The following is a 22956-nucleotide window of genomic DNA, read 5'->3' as shown; positions in this document are numbered from 1 at the left end:
AAGTCTATGTACAACGAGGACCGTTTTCCGCTTTTTCCCCCCCTTGGTTCCAAGCCCACTGTGTCCTTACTACCATAATTTTCGCCAATGTGTGCCGAGCCCTAAACCTGATGGATGATGTCCAATGAGAGCCCTTCCAGTACCGCGCCCGTTGGGATATCGCGAACAATCAATAACAATACACTCGCGGCTGAATCAGTAAGCCAACGCCTATTCCCCGTTGATGTGTGCCCTCCAGGTCCCCGAATGTAAAAAATAACCCCTAGTCAAGTAATAACCGTATTTCATATAAAGCAAAAGGAAGTGTCATCAGTCGTAATAGCCGAGGCTAGAGCCTCGGCATAGGACTGTAGTCCACAGAGGGTTGGAAGCGATGTCCCATGACTGGCCCACAGCCCGCCTGACAGACTACCAAACTCTGTTGATGGCACGGGTTGCCGGTTCTGTCATGCTTGCATGCGGCAGACAGTCCGCCTTGGTGGCCCTTGCGCACGTCTGTCTTTGACAGTGACGCGGTTCTAGGCATTGCCGCCGCCCGAGGCCCGTCAACAGTTGATTTGATCTGCTCGCCTTTCAACGCTAGTTAGTACAATGGATTGACAGTCACGCACAGCGTGATGCTGCCTCAGAAAGACCCCGCGGCGTTCCCTCTAAGGAAGACAGAGAAAAGCTGTCCAGCCTGGTAGAGGAATTTGCAGATAGTTGCCGCTGTGCAGTCGTGAGGGGTGCTGGAGATTGCTCATCTCCTCCAACCAACATTCCAAATGACATGGGCAATATCCCGTGCGGTGTTGACCGTATCAATGACCCGCCCGAAGATACCTTCCCCAGAGGCCTCTCCCTCCTCGTAGGGCATGAACATGCCCGAAGGGGTTCGGCGCATGCCCGCCGGCTCATCATCGTTCAGGCTGCCGGTAGATCCCGATCTGTGGAGAGTGCCGCCCCCGTCGAATTCGGGAGGGACTGAATGCCAGTCGGCGTTTGGGTCGCAAAACCCATCGACCACGTCATCCTCATCCTCCTCGCCGAAGAGGAACCGGGCCTTGGACGTAGTTGGACGTAGTGTCTCCTGGGACGATGAGGGCGATACCAAGGGGCTCCTTCGTCCCGTGCTGTGCTTCATGGCCGTCTCCGGGGGCTCTGGGGTGTCTTCTCGGTACTTCAAAGTAGTCGAGGGAAGCATAGCAATTGTCCTCCCCTCGGTCGATGACGACTTCGCCTTGCGCTTCTTAAGGAGAGGTGCCCTCTTCTTCGACCTCGTGCGCTTCATCATGACCCCGCAGTCGGAGTCACTGTCGTCATCCTCAGGGCGGTCGATGTCCATGTCATCGTCATCTTCGCCCTTAATCTCGACGGCGATGCACTGTTCCACCTGTTCGTTGAAGTGGATACGTTTGCGCCCGGAAGTCGGTGATGTGATGCCAGAAGACTCGGTCGACACAGCCGCGCTGCTGATGGTACAGTGACTCATTCTTCTTGTCGAGAAGGGGTAGGTCGTGTAGTCGGTGTGTGAGCGGGCGAGGCTCGGTCGCAGGATGCCCTTCTTAGTTTTCTGCGCCTGCACAGCGGCAGTGGCCTGCTTCAGCAGTGATGCGGTCGATAATGATCGCTGGAGCATGACCTCTGACATGCTTCTCTTTTTGAGTATCGGCTTCTTGTTCAGGCTCACATATGAGCTCGACTTGGACAGAGGTGTGCTGCCGTCATCTGATTTCGAACGACCCATATGCTTCGCCCCCGGCTGGAGGGGCCCGTACAACCAAGTCACATCACATTCCTTGAGCCTAAACGAGAGTGAGCATAAGCACGGTGCCGGTTCAAAATCAAGCGCGGGGTCATCCTACCAATTAAGGGTCTCGGGGGATACTGTCTTGAGGTTGTTCTTGGCCTTCATCCAGGTCCTCCAAGAGGCGTTCTCTAGGCGTTCGCTATTGGGGAATTCACCTCGGCGATTGACAATGTACCTCCACGAGGACCAGATGTCCTCCTCTCTCCAGTTATGAGAGAGGTAGTCGACTTGTTGGGACGGGCGGGTCGATACAGCCGTGTCATCCTCGGCATGCTCGGGGAACTCTGGCGTGTCGGGCTTTGGGGTATCACTGGAGCTGGCGTAGTCCGGCGAAGGTGTATATGAGTCGCCCGTCTTGGGACTCGGTGGGGGCTCTAGGTTGTCTTCGGGGCTCGAGGTGGGAGGGTGGATGAACAACCCCTCTGCCTTATATGAGGGGAGGTCCAGTCCATTGTGGAAGGACTCGTCGAACGCCAGGTTGTCGTCGTAGTCGGAGCCGAGGGAGAAGTTGCTGGCGGGGGTGGAGGTGATGGAGGATTCTGTGGATTCGGCGTGGCGTATTCGAGGTGAGGAGGCGGCAGAGGAGGGCGCGGAGCGGGAGTATGATTTCGGCAGAGAGCCGTAGTTGTCGCCGAGTTTGGGGCCGGACGGATGGTACGTGGACGCGGCGGTGCCGAAGTGCGACTGGGAATGGGACCGGCGCAGCGAGCCGGTGGAGAAGTGGCTGCTCTCCTCGGAGGTGAGGACAACAGCCATGCTGAAGGAGGCCTTGGCGGTGTGCAGACGTGTGGTGACGCTGCAGCACCAGGAGAATCGAGGGCCACGATCAGATCTTCATGAGGTGAGGAATGTGGTGGTCGATGGCGATTACGGCGGGTGGCGGATGAGTGGACTTTTTTTTCTGTTAAGGAAGTGGGACCGGGTCCAGACTGTCGGCGAGGGCGAGGAGGATGGGGCTCGTTTTGTTTGCAGGAAGGTCCGGGGGGGGCAAATGGCTTGCCCTTGCTAGTCCACCAAGAATTAAAGGACTGATCGTGGTCGTCCCTTCCTGGACTAGCTGCTCTGAAGTCGTGTCGCTGTGGCCCGTGGCAGGAGTCAGGACGTTGAAGCGGTGACTCGAATCCGTGGGGGCACGGCTCAGACGAGGAAGCTGCGGCGACGCGATGGGGGGTTTCCAGTGGCTCACTGGTTCAGCGCAGGGGTCCGCCAGATGGATGGCACACAGGTGGGAGGCCACAGGCAGGACTAAGCACAGACGTCAGAACGTGGGGGGAGGAGATCGGAGGAGGAGAGAATTGCAGATGGATGGCGATAGGGAGAGGAGGGCATGGAGATATGAAAAGAAGAGGACTCGGGGGAGGACCGGAACGAGATGGGGATGAGATGGGAAGGGACACAGGAACCCAGAATCGGAGGGAGCATTTGAGGCGGATGAAGACGGACCAGCGCGACGGCGCAAAAAGGTCCGGGGAGCCTGTGTGGCGGCGATTGGCACGCTGTAGGCTGTGCCCAGCAGGGCAGCCCAGGCCAGGTGCCCACCAGCTGGAGAACCCCGACGAGAACGGCACAGTGAGGGCCCTGGGCTGCACCGCTGCAGTGGGTGAGACGGGGGGAGGCAACCTGGAACAGTGGGGAGGCCCCCCGGTGGGCGCGTGGAGGGAGCCCTGGAGGCCGCTGGCCGGCCACTGAGTCCAGCTGGGTACCTAGTACTAGTACTCGTAGGTAGCGACGCAACCCCCCTGGTGGTCCCCCGTGGACGGTTCGACAAGGCCTTGGGCAACCGTCGGTGGACCATGGATCATCAATCGCCAACCCCCAAAATCCCCACCCACCAAAGCCTGGAGGGAGACTGCAAAACTGGGGCTCGACAGTTCTCGACTCTCAGGAGGGTTCGGTTGCCCACGAAGGCCATGGCCAAAGGTCACTGTGGCCCTGATGTGATGGTGGGTTCATCATGCGCGCACAGCCTAGCAAGCCATTCGTGCTAGCCCAGAGCGCCCGCGAGCAGATAGTATCAGCCCGTCCCATCCAATCCACCGTCCCCCGGCAGGTTGCCTTATCCGCTACGAGGCAAAGAGACGACCAAGCAGGTTGGCAGGTTGACAGGTTGGCAGGTTGACAGATTGGGATGTTGGCAGGTTGTTCAATCGCCTGCACTCGCTGCAACCAGCGCCAATGCGGATCGCCTCGTCACTCGTGGACGGATGCGGAGTCCGTCACGGCTCCCCCCTCAAAGCAAAGGCTCAGGCCCCCCCCAGTGCGCCAGCTCCGTCAGGCCGCCCAGGCAAGTCGGTCAGGTCGGTCAGAGCCTCTGGCAGCCAACCAGGAGCCGGCCTAGCGAGGGGCAATATTCATCGTCCATCGTCCAGGGTTTCCAAGGGTCTTGGGGTGTTGTTCCAGCCGTTCGCTAGTGATTGGCGCCGATCTCTTGGGTGGTCGACCCCATGTTCCAAAGCTTTGGCGTCACGGCACACGTCCGCGAAGCCCAGTGCAACACTTCGACCTCTGATCTCGCTGCATGTGGAGAGAATGACGAAAGAACCAACTAGGCTGGGTTGAGGACTCGCCAAGGGAGGAGGTTAGGGCATCAGGGGAACTGCAACGCCAATGCGAACCAACAAAGCAAACAACAGCGCGCAGACAAGCAACCGAGGTAGCTTCACTTACCCAGTTCACGAAGTAAGTCCTGCTCGTCCTCAATGTTGGGAAGGATGGGAATTGGCCCCTAAACAGAGAGACAGGAGGCCGGATATCCAGGTGATTGGTACTATGCAGAGAAAAGAAAAGAAAAGAAGTGGACGGAATTTTATCGTCTGTTAGATTTTATCCAACTCTGATGGTAGCCAGAGTCACAGGTAACGATCGACGAACGTACAGTGCAGGCCCCAAGCGTGTCTTTATTCTTGATACTTTCTTCCCCTCAAAACAGCCCTGCCAGCCCTGAGAGGGCTTGTCACCTTGAGGCTCCCACTCCTCCTCACCGGACGACATGTGGGCCGAGGAGAGGTACTGGAGCTCCCCGGAATGGGGGTTGGTCTTACTGGCGTTTATTGGCTTCCATTAAGTTTGCTGGAACGGGATATGGGCGCAGGGGGGTTGCCCTCGAGAACAGCCTTGACAATCCACCCATCCCTCGTGGATGCGGTCGCCATATGCCGAGGGATGTCTGTCCATGAGCTATAGTTTCAACTTTCATACACGGGTACATACCTACTACTAACTACATGGTAGACGCGGAATGCCTCTTTGGCTTGCATCGCATGTCTAAGAGATCCTGGCGGCTTAACGAGCATGTCCCCGGTCCAGGTGGGTACGAAGTAGTACTATGTATAACTAGCTAACTGACATCCCATAACTAACTGGCATCGGATCCTAGAGCGCCTCGGCATAAGGCATACTACTGGGACAGGATACGAGCAGTTCTGCGCATTTCGTCGTAGCTCAGGTGGCTGCCACAACTCCAACGCCACAGATATCACGTACTGGTCGAGCACTTCGGATCCGGAACACGGGCGGAGCTGCAGCAACACACCGACTGCTGTGGCACCAGGAACCACCGCTCACAGCAGCGACATGCGACCAAGTGACCCGCGAGCCAAGCGAGAAGGCGCACCGAGTGATGCGAGGGTTGAATCCTTCTTACAACGTACATACGAACGTAGATGGCCCGGTGCCGTGTCCCCGATTTCTCCCGCTGCCGTTATCACGCTTACCCTAGGACCGCGGTGGACTCGCGGCTCCCAACTTCCTTCAGCCCGTGATCGATATTTAGCACCGGCTCTTGCCGGGCCTCCAGGGAGGCTGCTAATAATGGCTGCTTTCGATCCACATTCTGCCAACGGCTGCTCACGAGTCTGACAGGGTGGCTGGCGCACGCAGAGCCGCCGAAACTCAATCTATGATGGCGCGATGGACCATGATGTAGTACCCTGATGGCACGAAAGACCGGGCTTCGTCCGAGTTATCGCCAGGTGCCCAGTCCGCCGACCGAAACGTCTTCGAGCTTGTCATAGTATTTCCTTCTTGCGTCAATGCTGGGCTTACAGGTATAAGACCTCCTGCTCCATTGGTCCCGGCGCAGTAGTTGAGCTATCTCGTGCATCTCGCATGGTTCGTCAACCGACGACTCCAAGTCCAAGGAGCCGTCCACATGCACGCACGCTCGCATTGCATTTGATGTCTAGCATCGGGCTAGCAGCGAGGTAGCGTGCCTACTGCCTGCAGCTAGCCTCGATCACTCATACATCGGCGTCTCACCAGCGCATGGGTAATATCTAACTGTCGATCGATGGCAAACACTGGTGGTGGTAATGGGTTGGAAAATGGAAAAGGGCCCCGGCCCCCCGGGCTTCCTGGTCCGTCCAGGCCTTCGCGGCTGTGGCTTGCTCGCCCGCGCGCCTCGAAGCTTTCCACCCGCATAAACGAAGTGCGCTATGGTGCTGCTAGCATATAGGAGTACGTAAACACGAGCTCCGTTTTGAGGCCTATTCGCAGTTTTGAACGGACCGATGGGATCTAGGCGCCCGGGATTCTTGCACAGGGGAGCCGCCTTGGCCATTCAGCTTCTCGAAGCGTGCCGCGTCTGATGCGATATGTATTATTAGGGCGGATACCGTTTGGCCGAGCCTACTATCCGGGCACCGAGCGGATGGGCCCGGGTGACGGGCAACGGGCAATAGGCAGCGGCCCATATGGGTCTATGACAAGCACGCCGTTTGTATCTCGGCACAGCTCCGAAGCTTGAACTTGGACTTGAAGCACCGCTGCGCCATGGGTCCATGTCTGGGTTACAACAAACCGTCCCGTCAGACCCATATCACCACGCAGCATTAGCTGCCACAGGGAGGAGTTGAACAGAGTCCCACACGCACCTCATCCATCTACCACTATATACGGATACGGATACTGACGTGCGTGCGCCTCATGAAACCTGCAATGGCACCACCACGGCGGCCGGGTCATTCTGCCTACCCGGAGATGAAATGGAGCGACCGGTGTAGGCACGCTATTGCTGTGTAACTTGGGGAACAAACCACCTCGGCCATCCATCATGGACAAGCTTTTCGGCGCATCCTTCCTGTCCTGCACCCTCTACGGCTTGAGGGTTGATGCCCGCGGCCCGTTTCGGCTGCTAATTGGATCTCCGGCATCTCCCGGGGAGCCTGTTCCTATCCTTCGATGCACGGGACAGCCTGAGTGGCTTGCAGCCCACGCCGAGGGGGGGCTGCGTCCGTTGTGCGAGTAGGGTCGCGACGTTTCTGCAGCGCGAACAGCTTGGTGACGGCGGTGGTCTTCCCATCCGTACCTTGGTACCTACCTCGTGTCCAATTCGGCCCTGATGTGGGAAACTCAATGGGAAACCACCGCGACATGGATGACGCGTAGAATCGACAGATCGAAAGCCAGAACCCTACGGCATTCTAGAATGCGACACGGTTGGCTCTCGACATGATACCCAGGGAGGGCGCTTTTCCAATCCTCCAAGCCATGGAACCGGTGCAGGGTTGCACTCCAGACATCGCGACATCAAAGGTGCGCGGGATGCCAGCCCCATCTGTGGCCCAGGAGGGGGCCCGACAAACTCCTCCCCCCTCTCCCATTCCCTCCCTAATAAACAACGGCATCGATAATGCCGGGGACACAGAAGCAGACGGGAAACAGGGAAAACCTGCAGTAGTTTCGCCACCTCATCAACTGATAACGCTGGATACATCAGGAATCTGTCTAAGCGGCCGAGCCGGCCGGACCTACATACTGGTACAGGGTACTGGGACCTCACGCGCGTAATGGCCTCTAAGAATTCCCCGATCCCGTGAGCCCGGACGAGTGGACGGACGAGTGGAGACTGCGCGATCTGGCAAGGAATAATCTGTGCAACAACTGTGCATTATCATGCAACACGGCTGGCTCGATAGCCGTTGCTGGCCTCGGTGAGGTCATTGCCGGCACGTATCTTTGAGATATCTCCTATGCATTTGCTCCGTATGGTCAGAATCCCACACCTTGAGGTTTTCCCGTTCATGACATGCAGGGGCCATGGTTGATGTTACCCTTCCTGATTTCCTGACGAGACAGAGTTCCTGATCCCCCAGGCATCATCCTTATCTCCCACGCAGTAGTACCTCTTCCCAGCCCCCCTCAAACAACCACCATCAAGAGGCCATTGTCCAACGGGACGAGGCTAAGTCGGTTGACCTCCTCCTTCCATCACACCACCACCTGACCCCAAGTCGCGGAGCTGTCAAGGGCGCACATAGCCCACACACAGGTTTACCCCCCCTTCTTTCGCCAGGGACTGTCCCGTGGTTACACTACAGGGCCTGGGACCGTTGAGAACTCCAACCTGCCTTCATCCGGGGCAGATGTGATATGTGACAAGATTGACACCCGAGGAAGGGGGGGGGGGAAGGAGGGGCACAGCACTATGGTGATACCTTCTACGTACCAGGCCCTCCTGCTGCCCGCCTCATCGTCCCTGGCACACCCTTGCCGCGCCTCGGAAACCTGTATATTTAATGGGCATTATACCCTCCGCTTTGCAGGCGGAGAGGCCAAGGTGGTGTGGGGTTGTTGGAGGAGCTTCGCCTGTCGGCCTTGCGTTTATGAGGTGTCCCTTCTGAACCGGGCGGCCTTCCTGGTGGGTGTCTGTTGTTGTTATTAACGGGCTGACCGGCTGCAGGCCTCATGTTGTCTTTCCCCTCTCTTGTGCACCCCGTGGGTGCGTCTCCCAGCCGCCCCAGAACGACCCCCAAGCTCCTCTCCTTGGGATACTGTTCGTGGGGATCTCCAAGGCCTTGGTGGAGATGCAATGGGTGGTTGCCGCCTCGGCAGAGGAGCAATACCGCGAGTGCGACTGGTACTACTAGCAGCAGTGGCTTATGCAGGGCAGGGCTGTCCCGCCATCCATCTTCAGCCGTGCGGGCCCGCGCACGGGCCGAGCCCAGCGCCGAGGGCGTGGCTGCCAGAGGAGATAAGCTAGGCTCTCGGGGCAAAAGCCACCTGTCGTGGGAGGCGGAAGTCGACGCAAAACATGAGCTTGTTGGGGGCGACGTCGCGGACCTCGTGGAAGTAGGCCTTGCCCTCCTCGTCGCCGCTGCTGCTGGGCTCGAGCCGGACGCCAATCTCCTTCTCTATCCTGTCGAGGACGCCCTGCACGGCGGTGTCGTTGTTGGGCTTGGGCGCGAAGCAGTGCACGTGGATCATGGGCAGGCTGGTCTGCGTGTGCGGCGCGAAGAGATCCTCGTGGCCCTCGTAGACGCCGCGGAAGTTGTGGAGGAACTCGATGGCCGAGGCGGGGAGGTTCATGACGAAGTGAGAGATTGTGGGGGGGACGGGGACGTGGACGGGCTTGGGCTTGGGCTCCTTGGAGGTCCGGGAGACCTTGGCCGGCTTCACGACGGCGTGGTCGCCACGCTGGGACGCCTCGAGGACGAGGTCGGCGGCCTCGCGGATGAACTGGTGGGCGTCGCAGTTGAAAGGCTTGACGAACTGGGATACCTTGTTCTTCTGGATAGCTGTCTCCAGGTACCTGTAGCTCTCAGGGTTCTTGTCGTTGGCCCAGACGAAGACGCCGTCCTTGCCCGAGGGGACGGCAAAGGGGCCGATGCCTGCCATGACGTCGGCGACAACCTCGCCGGACTTGAAAAGGGAGGCGATACGCTCGTGCTCGTTGCTGAGCTTGGAGTTCCAGTAGACCTTGGCGTAGTCAAAGGCGAAGACGCAGCCGCTCTCGCGGACCTCGACGTTGAGGTCGTCAGGCCCGGCGAGGACCTCGTAGGAGAAGGTGCGGAACTCGTTCTCGGTGCCGACATTGTCCGTCTTGTTGATGACAGTCTTGATGTGCGGGTTCTTGTCGAGGATGACCTGGGCAATGACCTGTTTGTAGGGGAGGTACTGGTTACGGAGGTTCAGGTGGGCGACGTGGCCGGCCGAGTTGAAGCCGCTAGGGACCTCATCTCGGAGGTCCTCGGGGAGGATGGCCTTGAGAATGTCCACTAGGATCATAATTTAGCTCGGGTTGTTCCAAAAATGGAGCTCTAGGGGTCACAAACCATAACCCCAGTTATTGTAGTTGATGTCCAGGTTGTAGGGGATGAGGCTCAGGTCCCCAGACTGGACGGCATTCCGGAGGACGGAGCTTAAAGTCTCGGGGGCTGGAAATCTCTAGTCAGTCTTTGGCTCTGTCTCTCACTTTAAGGTGGCCACAACGGGGGCCACTCTGGCAATTCAGGGAACTCGCCTGAGGGCTTGACAGACGGGTGCAAGACCAGGCACTTCTGGCCCTGCTTGGCGAGCGAGGGGTCGGGATGGGACACAATTGGGGCCATCTTCTCTACATGGAGAAGCTCGCGGGTGCCCCTGAGCTCCTTGAGGTAGCGCGACAGCAGCCGGTTGTCGCGGACGGCGGCAGCAGTGGAGGGCAGAGTGCTGGAGAAGAGGGACCTGTCGAGGGACCTGGCTGCGCGGGCAGCGGCGGGGGCGCGGAAGAGGGAGTTCATGTCCACGCGATCAGGTTTCTCATTCTGCAAATGTTAGATATTGTCTCTGTGTTTTATCTGCATGAGACAGCGTAAAGGAGAAAGGGCTGGCTTACCTCCATTGTTGAGACTGAGAGACGAAAGGTCCAAGGGGGGGCTGTAAAGATTCGGATATGAGATGAGGCGATGATTTAGGATTTCAGGCACAATTTCTGTATGAAAGGCATGGATGAGCATAATGTTTTTGCGAAGTTGGAGATGCTGTTTCTTATTGGTTTATCAAGTCTCAGAGACCCACTGATACCCGTGACCCTGGAAGGCGCTGCCACCTGTTGCATTTTCTGGCACTTGCCGTGGAACGTCAGCCGAGTTCGGAGGACGAATGTACTTGCCATTCATAAGTCGAACAGCTGCCAGTCAGCGCGGTGCCTTGGGATAAGAGGGACTCAATTTCGATGTAGTTGTTCTCTGAAGCTTACTAGTAATCTTGCGAAGAGTATGAGTTTTGTAGATTTTAAAGTGCTGCTGAGACTGCTGCCGTCTCATTCACAGCGGCTGTTGAGTCAAAAGTTTGGGCTATGAAAAATATGAATGCAGCCGAAAATCATCCACCTCCAACCTCGACTCACCCCGACATCTGGCTCAGACACTACGACACCGTCTTGTGATTCCCGATTCTCACAATGACCAAGCCTCCGGTGATTGGCCTCCTGGGAGGCGGCCAGCTAGGCCGTATGCTCTGCCAGGCTGCTGGCCCGCTGGGCTACGAGGTCATTGTGCTCGACTCTGCCGACTGCCCGACCAAGCAGATCAACGCCCACCCCCAGCACGTTTCTGGATCCTTCAAGGCCGCTGACAAGGTCCGTGAGCTGGCTGCCAAGTGCGATGTTCTCACCGTCGAGATTGAGCACATCAACACCGAAGTCCTCGAGGAGATCGCCACCAAGGGCGTGCGCACAGCCTCGGGCGAGATCAAGACGGTCCCCGTCCACCCCTCGTGGCGCACCCTGCGCCTTGTCCAGGACAAGTACCTACAGAAGGAGCACTTCAAGGCCACTGGTGTCCCCGTTGCCCAGCAGATGGCCCTGGAGGACGGAAACCTCGATGAGCTACGGGTTGCTTCCGAGAAGCTGGGCTTCCCCTTCATGGTCAAGGCCCGCAAGGGCTCCTACGACGGCCGCGGCAACTTCAAGGTCAAGGGCGTCGAGGATTTTGGCCCTGCCATCGAGGCGCTGGGCGGCCTGCCACTTTACGCTGAGAAGTACGTACCGTTTGTCATGGAGCTGGCCGTCATGGTCGTCCGCACTGAGGACGACGACGGCAACCTCCAGGGCGTCTACTCGTACCCGGTCGTCGAGACGGTGCACGAGGACGACGTCTGCAAGCTGGTGTATATGCCCCCGCGCAATGTTTCAGTTGCAGCGTGCGCAGAGGCTCGCCGGGTGGCCGAGGAGGTCATCAAGAGCCTCTGGGGGAGGGGAGTCTTCGCTGTCGAGATGTTTTTGCTCGAGGATGGTATGTTGATCCCACCTCTAATGTCTCTCTCAGCCCTTTCTTTCCAATATACGAAACTAATATGGAATAGGGACCATCATGGTCAATGAAGTTGCGCCCCGGCCCCATAACAGTGGCCACTACACTATTGAAGCTGTGCCCTACCTGTCACAGTACAAGGCGCAGCTGCACGCCATCATGAACTATATCCCCAAGCAGCTGAAACTCGAGCCCCGTGTGTCCCAGGCTATCATGCTCAATATCCTGGGTGGTGCCGCCCCTGGCTCTCACGACCGCCTGGCGCATCTCACCAGGACAGAGTACATCGAGGGCACCGATGTGTACCTGCACCTGTACGGCAAGGCCTCCAAGCCCGGCCGCAAGATCGGCCACATCACCTTCACCTCCGGCGCCGATGTCGATCTGCCCCAGACCATCGCCCCCTTTGTCAACGAGGTTGACAGGATGCGGCTGGAGCGCCTCAGCTCCTCGGCGGCCCAGCTCCGCCCGTCCGCGGCACCCGCCGCCGAAGCCGGCCAGAAGAGCTCGCGCAACGCCAAGTCGCCGCTCGTCATGGTCACCATGGGCTCCGACTCTGATCTCTCGGTGCTCTCCGCTGGCCTGGACATCCTGGAGAAGTTTGGCGTCCCCTATGACTGCACCATCACGTCGGCGCACCGGACGCCGGCGCGCATGACCGAGCTGGCCCACAGTGCTGCCGAACGAGGCATCAAGGTGCTCATCGCCGCGGCTGGCGGTGCCGCGCATCTCCCCGGCATGCTTGCGTCCGAGACGACGGTGCCTGTGATTGGTGTCCCGATCAAGGCGACGCATCTGGATGGAAATGACAGTCTTCTCAGCATCGTCCAGATGCCGGTACGTTGATACCCCCCCCTTTTTCCCCATCAAACTTGAAACTTTCCCCCAGAAACACTAATACAATATACACAGAGAGGAATCCCTGTGGCTACGGTGGGCATCAACAACTCGACCAACGCAGCCCTCCTGGCGGTGCGGATGCTGGGCTCGTACTACCCCGAGTTCCAGGAGAAGATGGCCAAGTACCAGGAGATGATGAAGGTGGAGGTGGAGGGCAAGGCGGCCAAGCTGGAGGAGATCGGCTACCAGGCGTACTTGGCGGAGAAGGGGAAGAAATAGATACCCCCCCTCTCGGTGTATAGAATACCGATGACTGATGTTGGTATGATTTCGCGCTTCGAGTGCTCTTCTATATGCTGTCTATATTTATAAAGCAGCAAATTCCATCATTCTCTAACCGTCTAGTCCACGCACACGACCAAAGCCCCCCCCCTTTTTCTTTACAACCTGTTCTTGGGCCTCGGCGGGGCCCGCTCGTACTGATTCGGCCGCTTGACCTTGACATCCAGCTCGTGGGCCACATTGAGGACAAAGTGCGGGTCACGCAGGAACTGCCTCGCGGCCAGCACGAGGTCCGCCTTGCCCTGCTCGACGACTGACGCCGCCGTCTCGGCGTCCCAGATGCGCCCCACGGCCGCGACGGCCAGGTCCAGCCCGTCGGCGCGCACAGCCTCGCGGATGCGGTGCGCCAGGTCCGTCTGGAAAGAATTGTGCATCTCGATGCGTTGGGCCGGGTGGTTGCCGCCGCTGCTGACGTCCAGGACGTCGACGCCCAGCCCAGGAAGAAGCTTGGCAAGGCGGATGCTCTCGTCCATGTCCCACGAGGGCCGCCCCGCGTGCTCCATCCAGTCGGTGCCCGAGATGCGCAGCCACAAGGGCATGGAGGCGGGGATCACGGCGCGCACGGCGGCGATGGTCTCGCGCAGGAAGCGCGTGCGGTTCTCGAAGCTGCCGCCGTAATCGTCGGTGCGTTGCTGTATGGGGTAGGGATTGGTTGTTATTATTATGATTTCTTCTTTTTGTGGAAACTGGTTTTGGTAGGACTCACGTTGGAGAGGGGGGAGAGGAACTCGTGGTGAAGGTAGCCGTGGGCGCCGTGGATCTCGATGACGTCGAAGCCGGCCTTGATGGCCCTGGCGGCTGAGTCTGCAAAGGCCTTGACGAGCGCCTTGATGTCGTCGATGGTGAGCTCCTTGGGGATGCCGTACTGGTCGGCGTAGGGGATGGCGCTGGGGCCGACGACGTCGGAGGGCCAGCCGCCGATGGACTCGTCAGCCAGCAACTTGTTGACTGTGCCGCCGATCCAGGGGGCGACGGTGCTAGCCTTGCGGCCGGCGTGGCCGATCTGGATGGCGGCCTTGGTGCCCTGGCTGTGGATGAGGTCGGTGATGCGGCGCAGGGGCGGGATCTGTGAGTCGGTCCACAGGCCCGAGTCCTCGGGGGAGATGCGGCCTCGGGGCTCGACGGCGGTGGCCTCGACTATGACCAGGGCGGCGGCGGCGATGGCGTACTGGCCCAGGTGGGCGAGGTGCCAGTCGGTCAGGTGGCCGTCGCGGGCGCTGTAGGTGCACATGGGCGACACGACGAAGCGGTTGTGCAGGGTGACGCCGCGGGTGGTCAGCGGCTGGAACACGGGCGGGGCCGAGGTTGGGTCCAGGGGCGTGCCGGCCGGGGGCTGCTGGGCCGGCGTGTAGAAGGGGACGCCCGGGGCGGCCGTGTTGGCGATGCTGGGAGACATGGCTGTGGTGGTTGAGGAGGAGGCGGAGGAGTTGAGTGCGGGGTGTGGAGATAGTGACGGCGGCGGTGATGGAGGTGAGCGCGAAACCCAATTGACCAGAACTGCCAGGTACTAGAAATACAAGTTTTTACACCACCACTACTAGTATATAGGTATTGATATTTCGTGGTTGGGTCTGTTTTTATATATCAACCAACGTTCGAATTGCCATGAGTGTATTGATAAGCAACCTGGTCAAAGTCTCCGGCTTAAGCCCCATCACGCAGCTCCGTAAGCCGATTTACGGAGCTCTCAACTCGCTCGGCATGTTATTAATAATTGGTAGTATCGGAAATGTCTCCGTACCCCACGTACATAGTAGTAGGCTAGTACATAGTAGCACTGTCGGGCTGTGTGGGCTGTTATGTCCTCGTAGTGCCAGGTTGTGATATCTGGTCCCATATTTCAAGAATAAAAAAATAAGTGTTCGTACCTACGTATAAGTACTTGGGCTGTCTAGGTGACATGATGGGAGATGGCTCGACTTGAACCAAGCCATACTTCTGATCAGTCTCCCTCTATTGCATAGTAGAACGGTCAGGGCAGCTTGGCAATGGTTAATAACAAGGACCCCATGATGCACTCTAGGCGTGCTGGAACAATGAGCCGTCTTCTGGCGCTGCTGCATGTCTCTTCCCCACCAGAGGCGAGTGCCAGCCTGCCAGTTCATCCCATGATCCTATTCGATCAGGGTCAGTCAATTTAGTCAGCTCCATCATGCACCTGGAGCCATCGCACATAATACTACTGTGCGTGTAGTACTATCAGCATGTACGTGGTGCAGACAGACCAGCATGCCGTGTGATGGTCGTGCCATGGTCGTGCCATTCGTGCCATTCGTGCCCTCCGTGCCATCCATTCGTGCCATCCATTCGTGCCATCCGTTCGTACCATGACTGTCCTTGCGCGGGATGGAAACGAGAGCTGTCATGAGGGCCAATGCGAGGTCGAGAACGTCCCCAGGAACGAGGGAGGGGGAAATGCAAGAACAGACGAGAGGCACAAAGGCGGTCAGAGCTTCAGCCGTGGATGCAGTGGATGGGGGGCCTGCATCAGAGCACAGGAGGAGCGCACAGCAGTGCACACAACAGACAGACAGAGAGAGACGAGGGGATGGTGAATGTAATGATGATGCTACTATAGTACATTTTGCTGGCGTCCAAGGTGTGCAAGGGCGGGCTTTGCGGGAGTGATGGGGGCCCGGGCTTGTTGGGGGGGGGGGCTTGGACCTTGGGGGGTTAGTATTAGTACGGAGGGGACGCCCAGCACAGTCTGGACAGTGCGGCTTGCATGGAGGTGCTGATGCTAGTGTCAGAGATGGTGTGAGGTGATTGGGTCTCAGCCTGCCTTCCCCGCTTAATCCACCCAGTTGTCGTCCGCACCACATGTCTCCCAGGGTGGCTCTTGAAACTTCGCGCCCCCCGATGCGCACTGTGCGCACTGTCCTCCCGCCCCCGGCCCTCGCACTGACCCTCGCACTGATCCTCGCACTGACGCTCCCACTGATGGCACCTGCCTGCCGCTTGCTGCCACAGTGCTCAAGTGGTCGAGTGCTCATTATTACCTACCTATTAACCTCCATCCATCGTGAAGGCGCCCTCTCGCACTCGCCCGAAACCCAACTTTTTGTTCCTGCCGCCCTCCCTCGACGGCGATTGTAGCCCTGACAAGCCAGAGACGCGCCATCTGAGCTAACCAAGTCGTGTCACTGACGACGAGCTTCCCACCACGGGCCTGCGATCTGGCCTAGCCCATCACCCGCGTCTCCCGTTTGGCGTGTACCTCGACCCTCTCCAGGCGTGCCTGCGTGCCTGCCCGCGTGCCTCCGCAACCCACCGAATCTAGCCATCCAACCTCTCTTCTCTCTCTCTCTCTCTCTCTCTCTCCCCGTCTATCTGTCTCTCACCTCACCCCTTATTTCGCCCTCACCTCACGCACGCACCCCGATCTGCAACCCCCGCCGGGCGCTCTCGACAATCGTGGAAACAATTCGACAACCGCGCCATTGTCAGTCATGTATCCGATTCCCGCGGGTCTGTAGTCCTGGCTTCCTGGCCAGACCCTCGAGCCTATCTACGAGTCAACTCCTCTCCTCTTCGACGGTGCAGCCCAGCACCGGACCCCTCCTCACACGCGGATACCCGCTCTTCTGGAACGGCGTGACATCGTACCGCGACCATGGATCGACCGTCGCCCTCGCTGGCCCCTCCGGCCGTCTCTGCCCTGCGGACAGAGCAGGGAATTCCCATGGAGAGGTCCCTGAGCCAAGACATTCGAGAAGAGCGCGAGGACCTGCGTGAGGCGGCCGAGTCGACCCTGAACGCCATTGTCGACTTGAACCTCGATGGCACCATCAGGTGGGCCAGTCCGTCCTGGATCGATGTTGTCGGAACTCAGCTCGCATCCTTGGAGGGCCTCGCCATGTCCGACTTGGTTGTCGGCGAGAACAAGACTGTCTTTTCCGATGTGGTCGAGTCTATGAAGACGGATGACTCCAAGAGTCACAGGGTTCGGTTCGCTGTCGAGCTCGGCCCATTGTCCAAGCTCCGATCCCTCCCAGATATACAGGGCCCTGATGCCCCAGAGATAGAGCCGCAAGTCGTGGATCTCGAGGCCCAGGGTATCATGGTGTACGACAGCGTCTCGGGAGGTGAAAGCCATGTGAGTTGTTCTTTGATTGCTAGGTGAGGAATCAACGGCCGCTGACATATATGCCCCAGACAATGTGGATGATCCGTCCCTGGACTGCGCCCCACGAGATTCAAATCGACCTCCCCGACGTCATTGTCGATTCCCTCGGCTCCGGTGCCGAAGTCCTCGCGAGCTTCCTGACCCAACTTGCCGAGAATGGCGGTGAAGATATGGACACCAATGTGAAGCCTCCGCCTCCCGTTCTGTGTCGCATATGCGAACGCCAGATACAGCCATGGTGGTTTGAGAAGCACACCGACCTCTGTCTCCAAGAACATCGCGCTGAGATGGATGTGCAGATGGCTCAGGAGAATCTCCAAGAGCATCGTCATGCCATTGTCAAGGTCCTGGACGCCCTGGAGGCGCGTCAGAGCCGACCCATATCTGGCGACCAGCAAACCCTGGCTATGGCCGAGTACAAGGGCATGTCTATCGGGCCTCCTCCATCAACGCAATCCTCCCCGGGCACCTCGCTGGCTAGGTCAAGAGACCGTTCGAGCGGTTTTGGGCATGCTAGAACCCGCTCATTCGCCGTCCGGCGTCCCCAGGCCCGCATTGTCGAGCTGCTGATGGACCTGTGCGACACCGCTATCGAGGTCAGCACGCCTTCGCTCAAAGAATCCTCGACCCAGCAGGATGACGGCGAGCTCCAAACCCAGTCGCCGCAGTCTGAGTCGAGAATTTCGCAGGTCCTCCAGTGGCAATCACCAAGCACCAACACCCTCGAGCAGGAGCAGGGGCTGGCCCATCTCTGTGCCGACACGGAGAAGGTTGCAAGGACCAAGATTGACGCCGTCTTCCGCCATAGAAAGATTATTGAGTATGCTGAGCGTATCCGTGTCGAGCTCGCAGTCCTGGTCCAAGATTGTATAGACGAGGCTATGCGCAAGGCTGCCCGTATCGCTGCCGGTCGCTTTAGCGACTCTGGAGATAGCGAGGGCGAAGAAGTCTATGAAGAATATCCTGTTGACGAGGGGGAGAGGGAAGCCCAAGAGAGTGCCGCCGACCAAAGACCAGGCGTAGCAAGCGAGGCCTGGGAAACGGAAGACGCGGAAGAGCCTCGTGGCCGTCAGGAGGATGACCCTACCGACAAGTCCCTAAACAGCCCATCGGCTCTGGCGACAGCGCTTCGACAGGTTGATCTATCGTCCTCACGCTCTCGCGGCTCCAGGCCAGCCTCCTATGTGGCCTCGACCAGGTCTAGCAGTCCACGTGAGTGCCTCACGCCGCGATCAAATGTTGGCGGTCCTGGGTCTGGAGCTTTCCCCCGGGATATCACGAGGGAGAACACCATTCTCTCCGAGAGCGAGACTGCCGAGAGCGAGGGGAGCCTGCGCTCGTCCTCACTTGCCTCTAGGAACGCACCTAGGACCGAGTCTCCCATCTCCGAGTTTGGTGACCTCAGGCGAGCTGCCAGCTCTCGGCAGCACCACCGGCGGAGCTTGGTTCTTCCCGGGACATCGTCGCCGCGCCGCCAGGAGTCTCCCTCCAGGCCACCCCCACCGCCGTCTCCGTTGCGCATCAAGGCACGTGGTTTTCCGAGCTCCCAGGAAGGTGTCGCATCTCCCGAAGGGTCGCCAATGCTTGGTAGTAGCGAGTTCAGCTCGCCCATTGTCCACCCTGTGCGCCACCATCGGAGACAGTCCTCGGCTGCTATTTCGGACTTTGTCATGAAGCCCCCCCCCTCGCCGAGGCTGAATGCCAACCAGGCGCCGCCGCAGACCCGATCAACACAGCCGTCGATCAAGGACTTTGAGATCATCAAGCCCATCAGCAAGGGCGCCTTTGGGAGCGTCTATCTCTCCAAGAAGAAGTCCACTGGCGAGTACTTTGCCATCAAGGTGCTCAAGAAGGCGGACATGGTTGCCAAGAACCAAGTCGGCAATGTCAAGGCCGAGCGCGCCATTATGATGTGGCAAGGCCAGAGCGATTTCGTCGCCAAGCTGTACTGGACATTTTCTAGCAAGGACTATCTGTATCTGGTCATGGAGTACCTCAACGGCGGAGACTGCGCCTCACTCATCAAGGTCCTGGGGGGTCTCCCCGAGGACTGGGTCAGGAAGTACTTGGGTGAAGTCATCCTGGGTGTTGAGCATCTCCACAGCAGGGGGATCATCCACAGAGATCTTAAGCCCGACAACTTGCTCATTGACCAAAAGGGCCATCTCAAGCTGACCGATTTCGGCTTGTCACGAATGGGGTTGGTCGGTCGACAGAAGCGTGCGCTGAACAGCGGAACCAACGACACGACACCGGATCTGCTGAAGCAAGGGCCATTTGTTCGCTCGACATCCATGGCCTCGTCTCGCTCTACATCCCTCGACTTGCATGGCCACGCCGTCCAGTCACCCGGCAACACGCCTCAGATGACCCCGGAGGTCGGCAGCCTGGGCCAGCCATCCTACTTTAGCCTGGGCCCGACGACCTCGGAGCCCAGGCGAGTCTCGAGCAGCCATCGCAGCGATAGCGGGGGCAGTGAGACCCTCACACACATGCTCTCGGCTTTTTCTCTCAACGACACGGAAACCGTGTCCCAGCCGGCAACTACCAGATCACCGGAAGACGAAGGACTGATGTCAGGATCACCGGAGCTGGCGTCCATGGTGGTTGGATCGCGAATGAGTATGGATGCGCAAGTACGCGGCTCCGCCCCCCCGGCAAACATGATGCCTCCTGCGATGGCTCTGTTCGATCCGGAAGACACGAACCGGCGGTTCGTGGGCACACCTGACTATCTTGCGCCGGAGACAATCAAGGGCGACAAGCAGGATGAAACTAGTGATTGGTGGTCTGTCGGCTGCATCTTGTTTGAGTTCCTGTACGGAATTCCACCGTTCCACGGGGGCGAGGCTGAGGAGGTGTTTGAGAATATTCTTGCACGCAACATCCAGTGGCCGCCGGATGATCCCGAGGAGCCCATATCCGACGAGGCCAAGGACCTCATCAACAAGCTACTCTGCATGGACCCTCCCCAGCGCCTGGGGTCTAACCGCGAGGACAGGTTCTCATCGGGTGGCGAGGAGATTCGGAGCCACCTGTGGTTCCAAGGCGTCAACTGGGACACGCTGCTCGAGGATGAGGCGCAGTTTGTACCCCAGCCCGAGAACCCGGAGGATACCGAGTACTTTGACCCTCGAGGAGCAGTCTTGCAGCCGTTCACCGAAGAGATGGAGGACCACATGTCGCCGCAGTCCTCTACTGGTGCCTCCGAGTACCCCGACAGGCCGCATGACGCCCTCTCGAGAGTGCGCTCGCAGGTCAATTCGATGCATCGCAAATTAATGCCACTCCACATCCCCCCTCACGTTAGAGACTCCAAGTCCAGGCGCCTCAGCGAGCCAGTCGCTAACGACGATTTTGGAACATTCGCGTTCAAGAACCTGTCTGTCCTGGAGAAGGCCAACAAGGACCTCATCCAAAAGCTGAGGGCAGACGCGCTGGCCTCGCAGAGCAAGGGGCCTTCGGTCAGCCCTGGGGTGGTTAACACCCAGTCGTCTGCACCGTCTCTCGAGGGCAGCCCTATCCTCACCAACCCGCTACAACGCACCATTTCGAATGCAAAGGCGGGCAATCGGCCACAATCTCCGTCAGGGTACAGCCACTCCAACTCGTCGCCGAGCCGAGCCTCGCAGCCGTCCTCGCCACTTCTGGTATCGTTCGTGGCGGGCCAAGGTGCCGAGGGACGTCGCAAGGCATCCAATACATCGTCTAACCTGTCCCAGCACTCGGGCGCATCCCTCCAGCCGCCATCGGCAGCTATCGACATACCCAAGGTCCCACCTAGTCTTCAGAAGGCGGCCGCGTCGGCGTCGGCGTCGGCGTCACCGGTCAAGGGACGAGGGAGCGCACCGCCCCCCCTGGCCCTGTCGCCGCAGAAGACAACGGCAACACCAAAGGCGGCAAGCACTGCCTCCACCAGCCGCTCGAGGTCTCTGACGGTAGGGTCTCAGGAGGGCAGCCCTGTGGCAGCGGACGCTCTGCATCGTCATCGCAGCCGCAGGAGCCAGGTCTTTGACATGTCACCATCCTCCTCGGACAATGAGGGAGATAAACACAATGCTCTGCTCCGCGTCCAGAGGAGACGGCAGAGCTCGCGGCGTTTGTCGCAGATTGCATTCGATGGCGGCCCTACTTTCCGGCCTCTGGATGTGCTGATCTGCGAGGATCATCCGGTGGCAAGAATGGTCATGGAGAAGCTTCTGGAGAAGCTCAGGTGCCGAACCATCTCTGTGCCAAACGGGTCGGAGGCGGTTCGGTACTCGATGAGCGAGATCAAGTTTGATGTCATTTTCCTCGAGTATAAGCTCCCGCAGATCAATGGCAGCGACGTGGCCCGCATGATCCGGGAGACCAAGAACACCAATTCACACACACCCATCATTGCCATCACTGCCTATCTCAAGGAGCTGCAGGCGCCGCACTACTTTGACTCGCTAATCGAGAAACCCATCAGCTCATCAAAGCTGACTGAGGTCCTCCGCAGCCTCTGCCACTGGTGTCCCGAGTCACCTGGCCACAGCTCGTCCTCTACGACGATGCCCCCGCCGGCGCCTCCCGCGCCTCAGCCCTCCGCGCTGTCCGGGCTCAGGAAGTTGAACACTCGGACCGATGATAGCCCGACGTCTGTCTCATCGACGTTCCTCGGCCGCCAGGGCTCATCTGTGCTGTCGAGCCGTGAGGACTCTATCACATCAAGCATGTTTGGGGACTCTGAGTCGGTCACTACGGATGAGATTCCTGTCGTTCTTAGTCGCAAAGCTACGGGGGAATGGGACGAAGGTGGCCTGGGCATCTCGGATCCAGACATGGTCCCTGCGCCGGAAGGGTCGCCGAAGGTGATCCCTCAGCTGACGGTGCAGCGCTCTGCCCCACCTCAGTTGGAGCGAGGTGGGGGAGGGGGAGGGGGAGGGGGAGGGGGAGGGGGAAGCCGGCCCCTAGAGAAGCTCAAAACCAAACGAGAGGTGGTACCGGAGAGGCGGCTGTCAGAGAGCACAGAGTCGGCAGATGACGAGGACGAGGAGCTGGGTGGTCTTGGACGGGAGAGACAGCCGAGACGAAGCACGGGCCCGCTTGGCAAGCCCGCACTGCCGAGCTCGAAGCTGGGGATTGAGATGATGCGGGCCAACAGCCACGACAGCGCGGTGGGCTCGGAGAGCACGCCGGAGGCGGTCACACAGGTCGCGACGACGCCTGCCAAGGAGACGGAGTGCTCGATCCTGGGATCTGCTGAGGTGGGACAGGCCCAGACACCTCCGGAGGAGGAGGAGCCCAGGTCCCAGGAAGACGGGAGGCTGAGTGTGGATGCCACGCCCCGGCCTCCACAAGGATCCAGCCGGCTCGACATGACAGGGGCCGTAGTATGGGAGGAGGAAGAGGTGACGCCAAGGCCCCCGGGCAAGTGAGTGACGAAGCTTATTTGTGAAGGGGCATACGACTTTTTATTTTCCCCATCTTGTTGTTTCTTACCCCCTTCTTTTACATTGAAATTTTCCTATGTCTGAATGACAGCGAGGCGTTTGCAGGGCAACAACATTGACTAGGAGGGCGAGGGGCATGCATTGGGATCTGATATCGGGGGAGGACCGAGATGATGGTTGAAATTGAGACGGAGGCTAAGGGTGAGACTTGACGTCGACTTCACTTTGCTACCCCTACGAATACGACCCCGGCAGTCCATTCTATCATTCCTCGGGGGGATTTCTGGTTGGATCAAGGAGATGGGGGTGCTGGGAGGGGATGTGTATGATAGCACTATGTGTATCCGTATCACGGTTACAGGCGGGATGGAGAGCGAGATGGGCATACATACAAACTTAGCTGCACTGTGTCATCATTCATGACATTACCGT

At 58.9% G+C, this 22956-nt stretch overlaps 5 protein-coding genes across 5 annotated transcripts; 2 read left to right on the top strand and 3 right to left on the bottom strand.

Moving 5' to 3' along the window:
- Positions 1-739: 739 nt before the first annotated feature.
- Positions 740-2545, bottom strand: REG1 (GATA-like domain-containing protein; the record flags this gene model as incomplete). Its single annotated transcript, XM_083189844.1, has 2 exons — positions 740-1784; positions 1845-2545. The coding sequence occupies 2 exons, from the start codon at positions 2543-2545 to the stop codon at positions 740-742; spliced, it is 1746 nt and encodes a 581-aa protein (XP_083053703.1).
- A 6219-nt stretch (positions 2546-8764) lies between these two features.
- On the bottom strand, positions 8765-10388 carry TRM5 (tRNA (guanine) methyltransferase; the record flags this gene model as incomplete). The annotated part of the gene is made up of 4 exons (XM_083189843.1): positions 8765-9783; positions 9841-9926; positions 10007-10311; positions 10383-10388. The coding sequence occupies 4 exons, from the start codon at positions 10386-10388 to the stop codon at positions 8765-8767; spliced, it is 1416 nt and encodes a 471-aa protein (XP_083053702.1).
- A 561-nt stretch (positions 10389-10949) lies between these two features.
- ACO1O0_000343 (phosphoribosylaminoimidazole carboxylase ADE2) lies at positions 10950-12918 on the top strand (the record flags this gene model as incomplete). The annotated part of the gene is made up of 3 exons (XM_083189842.1): positions 10950-11781; positions 11852-12636; positions 12712-12918. The coding sequence occupies 3 exons, from the start codon at positions 10950-10952 to the stop codon at positions 12916-12918; spliced, it is 1824 nt and encodes a 607-aa protein (XP_083053701.1).
- A 161-nt stretch (positions 12919-13079) lies between these two features.
- On the bottom strand, positions 13080-14377 carry PDI1_1 (NADH:flavin oxidoreductase/NADH oxidase; the record flags this gene model as incomplete). The annotated part of the gene is made up of 2 exons (XM_083189841.1): positions 13080-13613; positions 13688-14377. 2 exons carry the CDS (start codon positions 14375-14377, stop codon positions 13080-13082), a joined length of 1224 nt encoding a protein of 407 aa, XP_083053700.1.
- Positions 14378-16594: 2217 nt separating this feature from the next.
- Positions 16595-22509, top strand: RIM15 (protein kinase RIM15; the record flags this gene model as incomplete). The annotated part of the gene is made up of 2 exons (XM_083189840.1): positions 16595-17077; positions 17137-22509. The coding sequence occupies 2 exons, from the start codon at positions 16595-16597 to the stop codon at positions 22507-22509; spliced, it is 5856 nt and encodes a 1951-aa protein (XP_083053699.1).
- Between the last annotated feature and the right edge of the window lie 447 nt (positions 22510-22956).

The sequence above is a fragment of the Amphichorda felina genome (genome assembly GCF_050947745.1).
Source record: "Amphichorda felina strain 45539 chromosome Unknown scaffold_1, whole genome shotgun sequence".
Taxonomy (NCBI): Eukaryota; Fungi; Ascomycota; class Sordariomycetes; order Hypocreales; family Bionectriaceae; genus Amphichorda; species Amphichorda felina.
Note: the sequence above shows the minus strand (reverse complement) of the source record. Positions and strands in the feature narration are given on the sequence as shown.